Below are 19,385 nucleotides of genomic sequence, written 5' to 3' on the forward strand. Positions count from 1 at the left end.
GGGCATCGCGCTGACACGGGAGAGGGACAACAGTCCGGATCACGCAGCCTCGGGGGCCGCTCGCTGCCTCGCAGGGCTGCACGCGCGGGATCGCCCGGCAACTGCAGAAAGGGCTCGGACCCCTGCTTCTGGGGATCTGGGTAGGAGGAAAGGGCCTCGAGGTGTCTGGCTCTCCACGGATCCCGCGCCACCGCAAACACCGCCGCTGCCGCCTCCGCCCGCTCCTCACTCCAAATGGCAACTGATTCCCCACCCGCACCCCGCCCCCGGCACCGCCTACCGGCGCTCGGACCCGGCAGCTGCCGCAGCGAGCATTCCCATTGGCTCCGCCGCTCTCCACCAAAACTCGAGTGACTGGTTGCAGAGTAAGAGTGAGAGGAGCATTTACCAATGAGAGAGGGGCATCCTACTTTGGAGGCGGGGCGTGAGGAAATGGAAAAGTGAGGAGGGGGCTCGCTGAGCGCGCAGTGAGAGGCGTGAGAGTTGACAGCCCCTGAGCTGAGAGCGAGGGTTGGATTGGGCTGCCCTCGGAAAGGGGTTCGTGTGTGTTCTGCGAGTGCCGCGACACCCGCAGACACACGCACACGCCGGTAAACAGAGTGCGAGGGCTCCACCCTCCTGGGCCAATTGTACAACTTGAGACAGAGGACACTTAAGGCCAACTTTACTTTGCAAGTACACCTGCTCTGGTGGGACGTTTTGGAAGTTGCAATCCGAAGAATATCTCTTCCTCCCTAACTTTAGTAATCGGAGCTTTTGTGGTCAGTAGACTAATTAAAACAACTTCAGGGTGTCAAAAGCAAAGTCTAGAAGGATTGAACAGTGGGCCAATACTTTCATAAAAGTCTAGCCTAACATCTGTAGTTATGCAGTGACAAGAGAATCCAGTCTTCTGTTCCAAGACAATAACTGAATTGGAAGGGTTAAAAAGGAATTGTACATCATTACACCATCAGTTAGATGTATTAATGGAGAGCACCCTGTTGACTTTCCCCAGAAGCAGACGGCCTCTTGGGAGAAATAAATGCCAGACTTGATGTAACAATGCACTGTAGTAAATTTGGTTTTTATTCTGCAGTGAAACTGAAGAGAGAAAGATTTTGGATGACCGACAAAAGCCTAAGTTTACCTTACAGTAAACCAAGGTTTTAAACCTTAGGCAGGAACGATTAATTTAGGGGTCTACATCAGATACTGTCCATTAATTTCCATGAGTTAAAAGAGAGAGAGAGAGAGAAATGGGTTATCAGATTGGTCTGCTCTTGGTGTCTGCCCACACTGACAAGCTTCCTGTGATTTTAGGCACTCTATGCAGGGGTTAGTTTCACTTAGAGGAGCCATCCCTCTCTGCTTCCTTGTGCTCTAAGACCAAAAAGCCTACTAGCTTCTGTAAAAAGTAGACGAAACCCAATAAAAATACAAGAATTGCTTCCACTACTTCCGATTAAGATTGGTGGTAGGTCCTCACATTATCACACACTAGAATAATTCTAGTAACTAGCTAACATTTAATGAACGTTCATCATGTGCCAGCCACTGGTGTAAGAATGTTTTATGTGTTAACTCACTTAGCCTTCCTAAAATGCACAAGGTAGATACCTATTATCCCTACTATGTAATCAGCTAAGGCACAAAAATGTTAAATGTCTTGCCTGAGATTACTCAACTAGTAAGTGGGAAGCTAAGAGCCCGACCTAAGCAAACTAACTTGAGTCTGTGAGTAAGCCCTCTGTAATAGCGCATCACAGTTTAAAGCTGTGTACATGATTGGTAATTTACAGCAGTCCACAAATCTCATATGTGAGATAAGTTCCCATTAGTTCAAAAGAAATTTTACAAGTGAAGGCAGCCCATTGTATTTTTTTCTTTCCATAATAACCTATTTTAATTTAAATAGAGTAAAAACCTTACTCTTTCAAATTTGGTGTAATGGATCTATTGTGTTAGTTTTTCCATCTAAAAAAAAAGTAAAGACTCTTCATTAATTAGGAAATTGCATTCTTTCCTGAGGGAAAAAAAGTAAGTAGCTTCTTTCCAATGACTTTTTCAGAATATCAAGAACAAAAACTTTGACAGATTAAAATATGTGAGGTTAAAAAAAAAAAGGCCAGTAAATTTCTCAGTTGTTGATTTGATTACAGCATAGTTTCATTATAGAAATGTCCTTTCTGGCCATTCCTAAATATAAGTATGGAACAACCTCAACACATTAGATTACAATAATTCTAAGTTTAGACCAGGCCACAGTCATAATGATCAATACTTGATTTGGATCTAAAACCACACACCTAGCCATATTTTAAAGGATTTCTGTGTCTGTTCAAATTTACCGTAGCCAATTAAATCAGACATCTAAAGCAAGTCCAAATAATCCACACAAAGAACTACTATGATCTTAAAATCCTATTTTCAGTTATTTATATGTCATCATGACCTATTTGGATGTTCAATCAGCGTCTCTTTGCTGAAGAAATTTTGGTCCTCTCTTAAACCCTTATTCTAGTGAAATAAGTACTGATCTTCATGTGTGAGGAATTCAGTCTCCAAACAAATCAAAGGTGGGCTAAAATAAACTAAACCCTGCTTTCAAATATCCATTTGTTGAGTTCTTAATAGTGTTTATTTTTATCAAGGATGAGAGTGGGGTCCCAGGGCATAACAGAAGCTTTAGGCAAATGTTCTCAGTAAACTGGAAAACCCTTACAAGGAGGGGCAAATTGCTTGGCTAGCAGAGCACTGTTACACTACTTTGCTACTTATGGGAGAGAAAGATCCAGTGCACATAATTTCTCTTTGTTGAATATAAGCACGATCATCTCTGGAAATTCTATATAAGACATAACATTAGTAATGACCTCTTTACTATGTTGCCCTGACTAGAGTAAACAACATTGAAAAAATAATTTGGTGGCGTTTCCATCTTTGTTCTCAGTAGGCTTATGTATTGGCTGTCCACCATTAGGCCATTTGAGGCAGAATTCTATTATGTTTACTTCTTAGGTCATATATGGTAATGGATATATTTTAAATTAAATTAAAACTTGGAATCATTGGCTACATGTGGTTAATATGCAGCTTCATGTGGAGAGAAAATGAGGTAAAGAACTATCAGGCCTACAGAGCTACCAAAACTTCTTTTCTGGTTTCATCGAGGTTTGCCAGGCTGCGATATCCAAGATTCATCCAAATCTAAGGGGCGGTCAGGCTGTCAGTATTAGCAATGAGGTCATGGCTGAGAGAGAACACTAAACAGATCTGCACTGATGTTCATCTTAAGCTGATTAAACTCTCTTGTAGGTAGATTCTTTATAGCAACAACAACAAAAAAGCCTTGCTTGAATTTTAGTCTCTGGCAGAAGCTTCCAGTAATACTCCTTACTGCTTGTGACAGCCTACGTGCACCTTTGTACTAGGTGTTCCCTCTGCCTGAAAAGTTCTTGCCCCAGATATTCACATGGCTTGCTCTCTCATTTCCACCAGCTGTTTACTCAGATGTCACCACCTTCACGATGAGAGCTGTTCTGAAAACCCTTGTTAAAATTGCAAGCACCCCCTAGGCATTAACTATTGTCTATCTTACTTTTTTTTCCCCAAAAAAACCTATCACAATCCAACTTATTACATAATTATTTTTGTTTGTCTGCCTAGAATATAAGAGCCATGAAAGCAAGAATTTTTGTTTTTTAACTGCTGAATCTTCGCAGTAGTGCTTGGTACATGGTAGACAATCAGTATTTACTCAGTATTGTTGAAAGAGTAGCAAATGTTAACTAGTGTTTGTCCCATGAACCAGAACTGTCGCTTTTATAAAACACACACACCTATAATCATAGGTCTGTCTGCTGAAAAACATAGCTACCGAGTAGAAAAATGTTCCATATGGCTACTATAAACCATACAGTTATTTGCATTAGAGCTGGCATTCAAAAAGAAAGCATTATCTTGTATTTTGGTCCTTATGCAGGCAAAGTGAAAAATATTCATCCTCGTGAATTTGGGAGGCTCATCAGAGGTTGGAAATGGACAGTGAAATTGGTGATGGAGAAACAGGCAGTTGAAATTTGCAGAAAAAAAATAACCAAGTGTAATTGACAGAGAACCACAGTTGAGGACAGTTAGGGAATGACATCTGCTGATTTGCAGTTAGTTCTCTCTCACTGTTAGAAACAGCTATTCTCAAGAGGCCTGTATAAAGGAACTGAAAAAAAAATTGTGTTTAAGTAGAAAGGAACATTTCATGTAAGTAATAAAAACTTTGCTGTGTTTTTTTCCCCTAGCTTTATTGAGATATAATGACATGAGATTGTGTAAGTTTAAGGTGTATAATGTAATGATTTTGCACTATATGTGTCTAAAGTGCAAAATGATTAACACAGTAAGGTTAGTTAACACATCTGTTGCCTCACACAGTTACGTGTGTGTGTGTGTGGTGAGAACTTTTAAAATCTATTCTCTTAGCAACTTTCAAATATATAATATAGTATTGTCAACTACAGTCACCTTGTACATTGTATCTCCAGAATTTATTCATTTTATAGTTGAAAGTCTGTGTCTTTTGACCACCTTCACTCAGATCCCTCACTGCCCATGGTCTACCCCTGATAACCTCCCATATGTTCTCTGTTTGATGAGTTTGGGGTTTTTTAGGTTCCACATAAAAGTGACATCATATGGTGTTTGTCTTTCTCCACCTCACTTATTTCGCTTAGCATAATGCCCTCAAATTTCGTGCATGTAATCACAAATGGCAGGATTTTTTTCTTTTTTATGACTGAATACTATTATATTACGTATATTTTATATTTATATATGCTTCCATGCTTTGGCTATTATAAATAATGCTGCAATGAACATAGGGATTTCGAATATCTCTTTGAGATACCCCTTTCATTTTCTTAGGATATATACCCAAAAGTGGGATTGCTAGATTATATGGCCGTTCCACCTCTAATTGTGTTAGGAATCTCCATACTGTTTTCCAGGGTGGCTATACCAATTTACATGTTCACCAGGAGTGCACAAGAGGTACCATTTCTCCACATCCTGTCTGGCACTTGTTATTTCTTGTATTTTCTGTAAAAGAAGTTCTAACAAGTGTGAGGTGACATTTCATTGTGCTTTTGATTTGCATTTTCCCGATGATTAATGATGTTGAGCATCTTTTCATGTACCTGTTGACTATCTGAATATCTTCTTTGGAGAAAGTGTCTATTTAGATCCTTTGGCCATTTCCTTTGCTGTCTGTGCAGAAGGCTTTTTAGTTTAGTGTAGTTCCACTTGTTTGGTTTTTGCTTTCACTGCTTGTGATCCGGGCATTGTGTCCATAAAATCTTTGCTGAGACCAGTATCAAGGCTTTTTCCCTATGCTTTGTTTCTAAAATAGGTTCAAGAGAAGCAGTGGAAATAGGGGATATTTTATTCCTAAAGGGTCAATATCACAAGAATGAGTATATAATTATTCTTAACAGGATAGAAAACCATGGTGAGGACCACCGGTTTTTCAGCTTTCATTTCCACAGCAATTTGTATGCCAACTTTCTGTATGTCAGGGGCACATGCCCTAAGCTGATCTATAAGTTGACTTTTATCGTTTAACTAAAAGACAGGACCTTCAGAGGCTAAAGACCTGAGGACCAAAGGACTGCAAATGTTCTTTCCATGGTGTGGCATCCATTTGTTTTCGTTCCAAACATAGTGTCAACAATAAATGAGAGCAACAGGAGTCCCGTGAAGACAGTATACTTAATAATTGTAGTGTTAATTTTTTTTTTCTTTTTTTAAAAGAGGGCTCGTCCGTCTGTTTCTTTCTTTCTTTTTTTTTTTTAAACTTTTTTTTTAATGTTTTTATTTATTTCTGAAAGAGAGAGAGAGAGTGTGAGCAGGGGAGGGTCAGAGAGAGAGGGAGACACAGAATCTGAAGCAGGCTCTGGGCTCTGAGCTGTCAGCACAGAGCCTGACGCGGGGCTTGAACCCACGAGCCGTGAGATCATGACCTGAGCTGAAGTCAGACGCTTAACCGACTGAGCCACCCAGGCGCCCCTGTAGTGTTAATTTTTTAAAGATCGCTTTAGAGTGACCAGAATGTGTCCTGGATGAATTCCCTCTGTATGTGTCGGAGTTTTAGTTTTTACTACCGGAGTAAGTTGAGGGACTGTTGTTAAGGTGCATTCAATTCATCAGCAGTGCTTGACTAGAGAAGTTTCTTGTTATTATTGTAAGCTTTTTGTAGCATACAATTTTCAGTGTCCTACTCAGCATCTTATTGAAAAGGCCCACACGAATCCATCTAATAGGCCGATATGAAGGTTTAATAGCACATTACTGGGAGCAGGCCTTAGGAACTCCTCACTAAGTTACTTATTAAATGTCTTCACAGTGTCAGATACCACTCTATGCTCTGTAGGGCACATCTCTTCTCACACTTCAGTAAATTGTAGTCTATCAGAGGCAAAAAGCCCTGCCAACAAATAAAGGTAAAAATCATGCCGAAACCCAGGTCTTCGAGAGGAGAGCTATAAATAATATGGAAGTGATGGAAGGGAAAGATCACTTTTGAGGAAAGGCATCAGGAAGAAGAATATGAAGTCTTGTCATTAGAAAAACATAGGATATGTTAGGAGATAATTGGACCGTCTACCTTGATTGATGGTTAATGAAAGATAAATCTGGATCTGTTGATGACAGGTCATGGAGGTTGGTAGGCAAGCCTTGTTCTTGATTGAGTATGCGGTGAGGAGCTGTCAAAATTCTCGAGTGGGTGGGGAAAGCCTAAGTGCAACTGTGCTTCATGAAAGTTAATGCAAGGACAGCTTTCAACACAGATTAGAGACTGAATACTGGAAGATGATTTAGCAGACTTGGACGATAATCCACGTGAGTTTAGGTCATGAGAGGGGATTGGCAAAGGATGTGGAGAGGAGGAAAAGCTGAAAGTGATCTTCTCAGCTGATGGCCCTTGAAAGTAGGAGGTCAGACAACTCTGAAGCTTCAGGATTGAAATGCTGGTAGGATAGTGGTGGCTTGAATAGGGTAGCCAGGAAAATGAGCAGGTTTGGTGAAAAGATAATTATGGATTCAGTGATAAATAAAAGAACCAGAGGATATCCAAATGGAGGCAGTTTTTTCTTTATTTTTTTAAGTTTATTTCTTCTAAAAGAAAGAGAGAAAGCATGGGGGAGAGAGGCAGAGAGTGAGGGAGAGAGAGCATCCTAAGCAGTCTCCATGCTATCAGCTCACAGCCCAGTGCAGGGCTCCAACCCAGGAACCACAAGATCATGACCGGAGCCAGAATCCAGAGTCGGATCTGAGCCACTCAGGTGCCCCTTTTTGTCTTACTAAGATTTAACTGACACACATTATATAAGTTTAAGGTATGTAGCATAAAGATTGGATTTACATATTTGTATTGCAAAATGACTACCATAAAAAATTTAGTTAACACTGCCCATCTCATATGGATACAAGAAGAAAAAAAAGGGGGGGAAATGTTTGAAGGTAGTTTTTAAATGATAGCAAAGTTGAAAACAACAGGGATATGGATGTTAGGGTATCCACATAGAGAGGGTAATTGAAGCCAGGGGCACAAATTGGTAAGGGAGAAAAGTATAGAAAGAAAGGATAGAAGATCAAGGACAAAATTTTGAGAATTTATACATTAGTGGAAGAGAGAAGAGTTAAAGTTAGAAAAGAAGTCAGAAAGGAAGCACTCCTTAATAAAATGGAGAGCGTTAGGTGTTTCTGAAGATAAATTTGGTAGCAGGGGGAGGAGAGGGAGAAGGGAGAGCCTGATCTTATATTCAGTTCCACATGATGACTATTTTATTACTTGCCCTCTTTTTTTTTTTTTTTTTCCAGTCATCTAAAACCGTCCCCACACCTGCCTACCCTGGTACAACTCCAGTATATCCCTCCCATCAGATCTGCAAATCTTTTGACATTTGGCTCAATTTATCTTTCTATTACAAGTGATGCATTTTCTCCTCTCCTACCAAAAGCCATTTCCTCTACTTCGTGATTTAAGTTCCCTTCTCTTCTTACCCTCCCTCTTGTTCATCATCAAATGCTTGATTATTCCCAAATAAGTACAAACGAGTTCCATCAGAACATTTTTAAAAAGCAAAACAAAGATTCTTGCTTTATCCTTTCCCATCTGCAGCTCTAATTCTCTGATCTTTCACAGCAACGCTTCTTGAGAGAGTTGTCTACAAGTTCACTTATTTCCTGTTCCTTGTACTTTAATCTGGCTTCCACCCTCATCATGCCACTGAAAACAGCTACTCAGTGTTGTCAACAGCCTCCATATTGCCAGGCCCAATCAATATTCCTTGGACCTCATCCTAATCCAAATTTTAGCAGTTTTCAACATACTTGGTCAGGCTCAACTTCTTGACAAAAGATCTGTTGGAGTCTAACTGCAATTGCCTGGTCTGCCTGCTACTGTTCTTACTCCTACTTCTTTTTCTTTTTCTTTTTTTTTTCACTCCTACTTATTTTTGAAAATTTTAATTCCAGTATAGTTAACATATAGTCTTCTATTAGTTTCAGGTATACAATATAGTGATTCCACAATTCTATACATCACTCAGTGCTAATTATGATAAGTGTACTCTTAATCCCCTTCACCTATTTTACCCATCCCCCCCTCCCCCTCTGGCATCCATCTGTTTGTTCTCTGTAGTCAAAAATCTGTTTTTTTGGGTTGTTTCTCCAACCCCCCTCTTTGTTTGCTGTTTTGTTTCTTAAAGTCCACATAAGTGTGAGGTCATATGGTATTTGTCTTTCTCTGATTGAATTAATTCAGCATTATACTCTCTAGCTCCATCCATGTAGCAAATGACAAGATTTTGTTCTTTGTTATGGCTGAATAATATTCCTGTGTGTGTGTTTGTGTGTGTGTGTATGCCACATCGTCTTTATCCATTTCGTTATCAATGGACAGTTGGGCAGCTTCCGTAGTTTCACTATTGTAAATAAATGCAGTAAACGTAGGAGTGTATATGTCCCTTCAAATTAGTGTTTACATGTTCTTCGGGTAAATACTGAGTAGTGTGATTACTGGATCATAGGGTAGTTCCATTTTTAGTTTTTTAAAGAATCTCCATACCGTCTTCCATGGTGGCAGCACAAGTTTGCATTCCCACCAACAATGCACAAGCATTCCTTTTCCCCCACATCATCTTCAACACTTGTTTCTTCATTTTTGATTTTAGCCATTCTGACAGGTATGAGATGATAGCTCATTGTAGCTTTGATTAGCATTTCCTTGATGATGAATGATGTTGAGGACCTTCTCATGTATCTGCTGGCCATCAGTATGCATTCTTTGGAGAAATGTTTGTTCATGTCTTCTGCCATTTTTTAAATTGGATTACTTGTTTTTTGGGTGTTGAGTTTTATAAGTTCTTCATAGATTATAGATACAACCCTTTATGGGATATGTCATTTGCAAATATTTCCTCCCATTCTGTGGATTGTCCTTTAGTTAAGTGATTGTTTCCTTTGCTCTGTAAAAGATTTTTATTTTGATGCTGTCCTAATAGTTGATTTTTGCTTTTGTTTCCCTTGTTTCAGGAGACCTATCTAGAAAGATGTTTGCTACAGACAGTGTCAGAAATATTGTGGTCTATCCTCTTTTCTAACATTTGTATGGTTTCAGGTCTCCCATTTAGGTCCTTCATACATTTTGAGTTTACCTTTGTTCATGGTTTAAGAAAGTGGTACAGTTTTCATTCTTTTGCATATCGCTGTCCAGTTATCCCAACACATTTGTTGAAATGTCTGTCTTCTTCCCATTGCATATTCTTGCCTCTTTTGTTGAAGATTAATTGACCATGTAACTGTGGGTGTTTCTTGGCTTTCTATTCTGTTCTATTGATCTATGTGTCTATTTCTGTGCCAGTACCATATTGTTTTGATTACTACAGCTTTGTAACATAACTTGAAGTCTGGAATTGTGATGCCTCTAGCTTTGCTTTTCTTTTTCAAGAAAGAAAAGCTTTGTCTATTTGGGTCTTTTCTGATTTCATACAAATTTTAGGGTTGGTTTTTCTAGTTCGGTGAAAAATGTTGATATTTTGAGAGGGATTGCATTAAATCTTTGAATTGTTTTTGGTAGTATAAACATTTCAGCTGTATTCTTCCAATCCATCAGCATGAAATGTCTTTTCATTTCTTTATGTCATCTTTAACTTCTTTCATCAATGTTTTATAGTTTTCAGAGTACACATCTTTCACATTTTAGGTATTTTATTATTTTTGGTGCAACTGTAAATGGGATTGATTAATTTCTCTTGCTGCTTCATTATTAATGTATAGAAATGTTATGGATTTCTGTACATTGATTTTGTATTCTATGACTTTATTGTATTCATTTATTAGTTCTAGTAGTTTTTTGGTGGAGTCTTTAGGATTTTCTATACATAGTACCATATCTTCTCCAAGTAATGAAAGTTTTGCTTCTTCCTTACCAATTTGGATACCTTTTATCCCTTTTTCTTGTCTGATTGCTGTGGCTCCTGCTTCCAGTATTATGTTGAATAAAAGTGATGACAGTGGACATTTTTGTCTTGTTTTTGACCTTGGAGGAATAGCTCTCAGTTTTTTCCCAAGGAGTATGATGTTAGCTGTGGATTTTTTCATATTCGGCCTTTAATGTGTTGAGGCATATTCCCTCCTTCTACTTTGTTGAAGGTTTTTTTTTTTTTTATCATGAATGGATGTTGTACCTTGTCAAATGCTTTTCCTGCATCTGTTGAAATGATATGGTTCTTATCCTTTCTCTTCTATGATGTGATCTATCATGTTGATTATTTTGCATATAGTGAACCATCCTTGAATCCTAGGAATAAATCCCACTTGATTGTGGTGAATGATTTTTTAAAATGTATTGTAGGATTCATTTTGCCAATATTTCATTGAGAATTTTTGCATCTATGTTCATCAGAGATACTGGCCTGTAGTTTGCTTTTTTGTGATGTCTTTTTCTGGTTTTGGTGTCAGAGTAATGCTGGCTTCATGAATGAATGAATTTGGAAATTTTGCTTCCTCTTCTATTTTTTGGAATAGTTTGAGAAGAACAGGTATTAAATCTTTAAATGTTTAGTAGAATTCACCTGTGAATCCCCCTGGTCCTGGACTTGTTTTTGGGGAGTTTTAGACTACTGATACAATTTCATTGCTGACAGTCTGTTCATGTTTCTTACTTCCTCCTACTTTAGTTTTAGTATGCTCTATGTTTCTAGGAATATATCCATTTGTTCTAGGTTGTCCAATTTATTGGCATATAATTTTTCATAATATTACAATCCTTGTATTTCTGGGCTGTCTGTTGTTATTTCTCCTCTTGTGTTGGTGATTTTGAGTCTTCCCTCCTTTAAAAAAATTTTGTTTATTATTATTGAGACAGAAACACAGCATGAGTAGGGGAGGGGCAGAGAGAGGGAGACACAGAATCCGAAACAGGCTCCAGGCTCTGAGCTGTCAGCACAAATCCTGATGCAGGGCTTGAACCCACGAACCATGAGATCATGACCTGAGCCAAAGTCGGACGCTCAACCGACTAAGACACCCAGGCGTCCAAGTCTTCCCTCTTGTTTGCTTCTGTTCTGTTTTGTTGGTGAGTCTGGCTAGAGGCTTATCTGCTCAAAGAGCCAGCTCTGGTGTCATTGATTTGTTATATTGTGTTTTTAGTTTGTATAATAGAAACTAAATCACTTATTTATTAAATCACTTATTTCTCCTCTAATTTTATTTCTTTCCTTCTACTAGTTTAGAGTTTTACTTGTTCTTTTTCTAGCTCCTTTAGGTGGAAGATCACGTTGTTTACTTGAGATTTTTTTCTACTTGATGTAGGCCTGTATTGCTATAACCTTCCGCTTAGAGCCACTGTTGATGTATCCCAAAGATTTTGAACCATTGTGTTTTCATTTTCACCTTTTTCATGTGTTATTTTAAATTTTCTTTGATTTTTTTGGTTGACCCATTCATTCTTTAGTAGCATGTTATTTAAACTCCATGTATTTGTGATCTTTCCAGATTTTTTCTTGTGGTTGACCTCTAGTTTCACAGTGTTATGGTCAGAAAAGATACATGGTATGGTCTTAAGTCTTTTCGAATTTGTTGACATTTGATTTGTGGCTTAATATATGATCTATTCTGGAGAAGGTTCTGCATACACTTGAAAAGAATGTGTATTCTGCTGTCTTAGGATGGAATGTTATGAATATATCTATTAAATCCATCTGGTCTAGGGTATCATTCAAAGTCCCTGTTTCCTTATTGATTTTCTGTGGATGATATATTGACATAACTGGGGTGTTAAAGCCCGCTGCTACTATTGTAATATTATCAATTAGTTCCTATACATTTGTTATTAACTGTTTTATGTATTTGGGTGCTTTCATATTGGGTGCATAAACATTTACAATTGTTATATCTTCTTGTTGGATTGTCCCCTTTATTATTATATAGCGTCCTTCTTTGTCTTTTGTTACAGTCTTTGTTTTAAACACTGTATGTCTGATGCAAATGTTGCTACCCAGGTTTCTTCTTACATCCATTTGCATGATAAGTATTTTTCCATCCTTTACTTTTAATCTGCATGTGTCTTTAGATCTGAAATGAATATCTTGTAGATAGCATATAGATGGGTCTTGTTTTTTTTTTTTTTATCCATTCCATCACCCTATGTCTTTTGATCAGAGCATTAAGTCCATTTGCCTTCAAAATAATTATTGATAAGTATGTATTTCTGTCTCCTACCTTTTTAATCACTTGAGTTCAGTGTCCTTCAGGGGGTTTTCCTCTTCCACTCCCCTCTAAAACTCGGGCTCTTTTCTCTCTCTTCTTGGTGGTTTCAACCATTCCCATGGCACTAAATGCTCTAAAATGCTGGCAACTGCCAAATTAATCTCTCCAGCCCAGACATTTCCTTCAAATTTGGTATTCAGTTGCCTATCTGACATGTCTCCATGAATATCTGAAAGTAATGTATCTGAACTAGAACTGACGTCTTCATTTCTATATTTTGCTTTCCCCTCATCAAAAAGAAGTTCTATCTGTATTCCCCCTTCCCCGCCCCCTTCAGTAAATGGTATCAACATTCACTCAGTTATTGTAAACAAGATGACCTGGACAATATTCTTGATTCCTCACTCTCCTTTCTTCCCCAGCTCCAACCCATCAGCTTGTCCTCTCATTTGCTTCTCATAAATAGATGTCTAATCTATACCCTTCTTTCCATGTCCTCTGCTACTGCATAAGTCCAAACTACCATCGTCTCTTACCTAAGCTATTGCTATAGCTGCTAGCTGGTCTTTCCACTTCTACTCTTGCCTTCCTTAATAAATTCTCTGCTTATCAGTCAGAGTAAACCTGGAAATATTTTGGACCATGTTGTTTGCTGCTGAAATCAGTTCAATGTCTTTCTATTACTTTGCAATCAAATTAAAATAGCTTAAAAGGCCTAGCCTGCTCTGGCCTCAGCCTCCTACCCCAGCTTAATCTTGCTGTTCTCCGCCTCACTTTTTAAGTTCTGACAGTAGTGGTCTCCTTGCAATTACTCTGCAACTCTACTCCAGGGTCTTCACATAGGTTGTCTTCAGCCTGAAGCACTCCTTCTACATCCCTCCCCTTCCCCAGTTTCCCTGAGTGGCTCGCTCACATCCTTCATGGCTCAGCTTAAATGTCTCCAGATACAGAAAGTATCCTTCTGAGTCCTCACCTATGGCTAATAACCTATAATAATCTATCATTAAGCAAGTCTGTTTCATCTGCATTGCCCATTACAAGTTGAAAATACACATTTGTTTACTCGCTAGGATAAGCCTCCCCCACTTGATTATAAAATCTCTAAGGGCAAGGGCCTTGTCTCAGTATTTGATCACTTAATGCCTAGCCAGTGCCTAGAATATAACGAATGATCAATAATCACTTGTTAAAACGTTATTGGCTACTTGAGTGCCTGAGTAGCTTGGTCAGTTGAGCATCTGATTCTTTATTTCTGCACTAGTCATGATCAAGCCCTGTATCTGGCTCCAGGCTAAACATGAAGCTGCTTGGGATTCTCTCTCTCTCCCTCTGCCCCTCTCCCCAGCTTGTGCTCTCTCCCTAAAATTGAAATAAATAAATAAATAAATAAATAAATAAATAAACTTTATTGGCTACTGATAGCTTTCCAGTTCCTGATTCCAATCCTTGCACGACCCTATTACACATTCTATGGGAAACCTTCCTGCAGTCTTATATTACAGTCTCCCTTATTGTTTCAATTACTTGAATAGTTCTGTTCTAATAATTGGTCACTAATTGGTAAAGTTTTGGAAAAGATGGGTTATCAGCAATATCAAATGCTACTGAATGGGCAAGAAGGTTAAGGCTACACAAAAAGCCATTCGGTCTCAACACTGGTAATCTTCAAGTCAACACTATCTGTAGAATGTGGCTCCATGGAAGCCAGGTTACGGTTGGCTTCATGAGAAGATTAAGAAAGTAGATGCAGCCAATGTAGAATGCTCTTTTTGAGAAATTTGACAGTAAAAATAAGGTATGAATGGGATCTTGGGGTTCAACAGAGATCAAGAAAGTATATATTGGTTTAGTTTGACAAGAATATGGAAGAAATGTTTATTGTCTATAAGCCAAAGAAGACAAAGGAGAAAAAAAATGAAAAATTAAGGTTTGAATGGGGAAGATTCATAGATAGAGCTTTCATGAGGCAATAGAGAATTTGATCAAGAGCACAAATTTGACAAAAAGGGACAATGTTTCCCCCCCATTATGGGAAGGAGGGAAGATAAGAGAGTGGAGGTAAAGAAAAAATTTATGTAGCACAAAGGGAGTTTGAGTGTGGCCACCTAAGGAGGCAGCAAAGTCATCTACAACGGGACATCAAGGGGAGAGGCAGAGTCTCTAGAAAGGCTTCTCTGTACCACACTTCCATCTCTCTACTCTATCACCTCTCTGCCCAAGATTGTAGATGCTGTCCTCTGCCACTGTAGCAGAGACTCACTGCTGCTGAAGGCTGCACTGGCTGATGGGAATGCACCTTATTTCTCAGGTGGGATGGAACAGGAAAATCCTGCAGTCACTGAGGAAAAGTGTAGTTAGAAGGAGATGTGGGGGTTTGAAGAGCTTTGACATCATTAGGAATAGGACAAGGACACAGAACTGTGTTTTCCAAACATGTAAATCATGAAGAATAGCTGGAGTCCCATGCTAAAAATACAGATTTCAGCCTTCCTTCCTGAAAAGTCTAATTTTGCATGTTTGGGAGTGGGTAGTGTAGGACTGTATAATTTTTAACAAGTTCCCCACGTGATCATTATCATCAGGCAAATCTGGGTAACAGTGGATTAGAAATGAATAAAAGTTCATCAAATTTAATTGTAGGACCCAAGTATTTTCTCATTTTTCAGCCAAATACAAAGAAATATTGATAGTTGGTAATTGACATCAGTTCATGGAAATTACCCAAAGAAAACAGTTTTCAAAGAATTAGTATCTAATTCTCTGGTTCAAGAAAATATACTCTGATATTTAAAATAAAGACTAGAGTTTTTTTTATTATTATAGGTAATTTTATCCAGGAAAAAGTAAATGGAACTGGCTTGCTGATATTATTTATAATATAAGAATGAGTCAGATTTTTTTATTTTTTTTAACTTTATTTATTTTGAGAGAGAGAGCAAGCGGGGGAGGATTAGAGAGAGAGGGAGAGAGAGAATTTGAAGCAGGTTCCGCAGTGTCACATGAAGCCCAATGCAGAGCTCGAACTTCCAAACCAAGAGTTCATGATGTGAGCCAAAACCAAGAGTCAGATGCTTATAGTCAGTTATTTTAAAGCCTGTTCTGCTTCTCATTTGCTTGGCTCTCAGATTAATAAACTAAATATTATACAATCTAAGAATGTAACTTGATTTTTATCCATTCTCAACATTCTTAAAGAAGCTCTTTAGCGCACCAGTTCAGGTCCCTTTAAAATATTTAAAAATATCACAGAAAGGGTGATTTATATTGATATACAACAGTCAGGCCGCAGGCTCCTTTCTGGGACCATTGGGCCCCACTAATTTGTACCAGTTCTCCTCTATTCTAGTTGGCCTTGACCATCAGGTATAAATTAGTGCTAAATCAATATTAGCTGATACTTCCCCAGGTGTGGGAAGTGCGGAAACCGGATCACATGAGCAAACACAGCCCTTCCTGGCTACATTTAAAGTAAGATGGTTATTATTATACTGTCCAGGGAAAAGGCACTTTTTTTTTCTTTTAAACAAATCTCATGCCACCTTAATTTGCATCAACTTGATATACTGATATCTATAGTCAGAATCAATTTTCAGTTACTAGTTTCCTTGCCCCCTTTATACTTTATTCATTTTTCCAGGGAGACTTCTCCTACCCTTCCCATTCTCCCCTCCAGTCATGTCTTATGCCCCACATAGTTTTGCATTTCTAGTGCTACTTATGGAGTTGAGTGGGAAAGCCAAAGGGGACGTCGTTTACATACATGGTTTAATTGCTCACCTTGGGTGGAACAGTGTCCTAAATAGACTTCAGTTTTGCCACAGCACCATTACTCAACAAGGTATTTATGTAAGTGTCACTTAATAACACAAAAATAAACAAGGCACTCAAGCGTGTTACTGAGGAAAGAAGCTTTAGCTGCCCATTTTTCTTAGTCAAGGGCCAGTCTCGCTTCAGTTGTTCTTAGAAAACTGTAAGAAGTTTTCTTTAAAGAAAATCTAAGAAGATCAGGCAAATGCAAGTACTATGAGTCAGGTCTAAGCCACCTTTACCTTTCACAGGATTAGTTGCTTTGTTATCAATTATTGTCATTGATAATTATCAATGATAAGGAATCTTGTTATTTCTCTCAACACTTCCAAGTCTTAGCTACTCATAGTCTAGCTATGTATTCAACATACTGAGAAATATTAAACATATATGTTCAGTATTTAGCCATAGGTGAAAACAGAAACAAATGTCCAAATTTCCAATGAAATAGTGTGACTCGACATAATTTTTCCCTTCCTATAGCCTGAGATTTATAAAAATCTCAAAGTATTTTTTAAGCATATTCACATCCATGGCCTTTTTGTATGCAGTAATTCTGTGGTTTTTTCCATTTTACAGATGGAGAAATTTTCCTTGAAACTGAGAAAAGCTTTCACTGGGCTCACAGTTAGCACATGAGGGATTCAAAACTGGAAATCAGGTCTTCTGACTCCAGACCCAGTGTTTTTTCCCTCACTATAAAAATTGCCTTTATAGTCATTGTCAAGGATATGATCCCTCAATATAAAGAAATATGCTTCTTTTCCACCCTTGGTCTTTGAAGGACCTATGAGCTAATAGTGTATGCAGTAGAGGACACTGACTGCCCAACAGATTGATGATATACATTCAGGGCAACCTGATGATGCACCCTGATAGGAGAAGGGCCTGTTTAAAGGTCCTAATGTGCTTTAAACATCCAAAGTTCACGATAGGAAGATGGGGTGTGGTAATTATATGTCTTGCTTCTGGTTTATCTTCTTCGTATCGTCACCCTCACAGATGTCTTTCAAACGTTGGTAATTACAGCTTTCAGAGCCAAAGCCTACAAATGCATAATCCACACATGACATACTAAAATCTAATTCAATGTGTAAGACTGGAGAGAATTTCAGTGCTACTGGACTCACATTAGCAGAAATCTGCTTACAAAAGAGGTACCCATTATTTCTATGTCATTGCTATTCTCAGCTACATAGATGTACAATGGTTTCTTGTTAATCTGTGGGATATGTATAAAGACATTTGCCTCTAAGTTTCACCAGTATCTTAAAAATAGACTAAAGTACATGTGTAGATGACAAGACCATTTGACTCAAAGCAAATAGTCTGATACTGGAAAACCGATCCAAGTCAATGAAACCAACTTGAAATGATGAAGGAACTGCTTCTAAGCAAGATGAAGAATCAGTGTTGAGAAGTCAGTCTAGCACAGAGAAGCAGTTGTCATGCTGGCCTGTAAGTGGAACCTGAGTTAATCACACCGTAACTTAACTAATTCAGCAAGTTCTTACTAGTGGCAGCAATGTACCAATACATAAGATACAGTGGAATGTTCTTACCATCTGCATTACTGGCCAGACCAATGGTGATATATCCTCATTTGGGGTCTCAAAATTTAGGAGTCTGAATGTTTAAAGAATTATGAAAGTAGACTTTAGAAAAAGTCAAAGGAATTAGTTTTATTTGGTTTGGAGTTCAGAGGGATTAGTCTTCAGGTATATTTAGTGCCATAAATATTGCTGTGTGGGTATTTTTTCATTATAGAAAGAATGCAAGGGTATGTTAGAGATTTGAGAAAAACAGGATAAATAAAAACAACTGGCATATGTTCAACACTCATGCTTCGATGGGCACTCTCTCTATTTTCTCATAGAATCTTCACAGAAACTCTGCAATGAAATCTCATAGAAACTGAAAATGAGAGCAAGTAATAAAGTCAAAGATGAAAATCCTTAATCTGATATTTGGTCGTGAGGTCTGTTTATCTCTAAAGCCTGTGCTCCGACACCACCTCTCTGTAATAATACACTGGGGTTATGGAATTTTCTTCCCTTGTTAAATTCAAGAATAGTTTCGAGAGACCTGTATCTGGGATAGTGACATATTCCTCTCTAGAAATAGGAAAATGGACTAAATTCCTCTGAGGTTGACTTCAACTCTGTAGTTTTAGATTAAAATTCAGATTAATAGAGATTTAGCTCAAGACTTTTACTGGGCACATTATTATTATTTTTTAATCTTTAAAGATCTGAGGCCTAAAGCATGAGTAAAACTTTAAAGTATTTTTTAAAATGTTTTTATTTATCTTTGAGAAAGACAGCCTAAGTGGGGGAGGGGCAGAGAGAAAGGGGGACAGAGGATCTGAAGTGGGCTTTGCACTGACAGCAGAGAACCCCATGTGGGGCTTGAACTCACAAACTGTGACATCATGACCTGAGCCCAAGTTGGATGGTCAACCAACTGAGCCACCCAGGTGTCCTGCATGAATAAGACTTTAAGTGTTTAAAGTTTTCTCCACCTGTTTAAATGTCTGACAATAAGGAATTGGTCCAAAAATTTGAATATAAACATATACCAGAATTCTGTATTATGGCTAGAATTATGTGGGAGAAATTTTAGTAATATAAGAAAATGTTTTGATATATTACCAAATTTTAAAAATCAGAAAAACCAAACCAAACTTTAAAGTATATTTCCAATTGAATTTAAATATGTATTTATATATGCATGGATAAAAATAAATGGGAGTGTGTGTGTATGTATATATATATATATACATATATTTATATGTATATGTATGTATATATAATATTTGCAGTGGTTTCCTG

At 38.1% G+C, this 19,385-nt stretch overlaps 1 protein-coding gene across 1 annotated transcript in view; it reads right to left on the reverse strand.

Annotated features, from left to right (window-relative positions):
• Positions 1-19,385, reverse strand: part of GLCCI1 (glucocorticoid induced 1) — a 151,833-nt gene that overhangs the window by 105,231 nt on the left and 27,217 nt on the right. The window contains exon 2 of the mRNA XM_077765404.1: positions 16-354. Within this exon, the coding sequence (XP_077621530.1) occupies positions 16-354 (339 nt within the window). The remainder of the gene's footprint in view (positions 1-15; positions 355-19,385) is intronic.

The sequence above is a fragment of the Crocuta crocuta genome, unplaced genomic scaffold, assembly GCF_008692635.1.
Source record: "Crocuta crocuta isolate KB4526 unplaced genomic scaffold, BGI_CrCroc_1.0 scaffold14, whole genome shotgun sequence".
NCBI classification, from domain to species: Eukaryota; Metazoa; Chordata; class Mammalia; order Carnivora; family Hyaenidae; genus Crocuta; species Crocuta crocuta.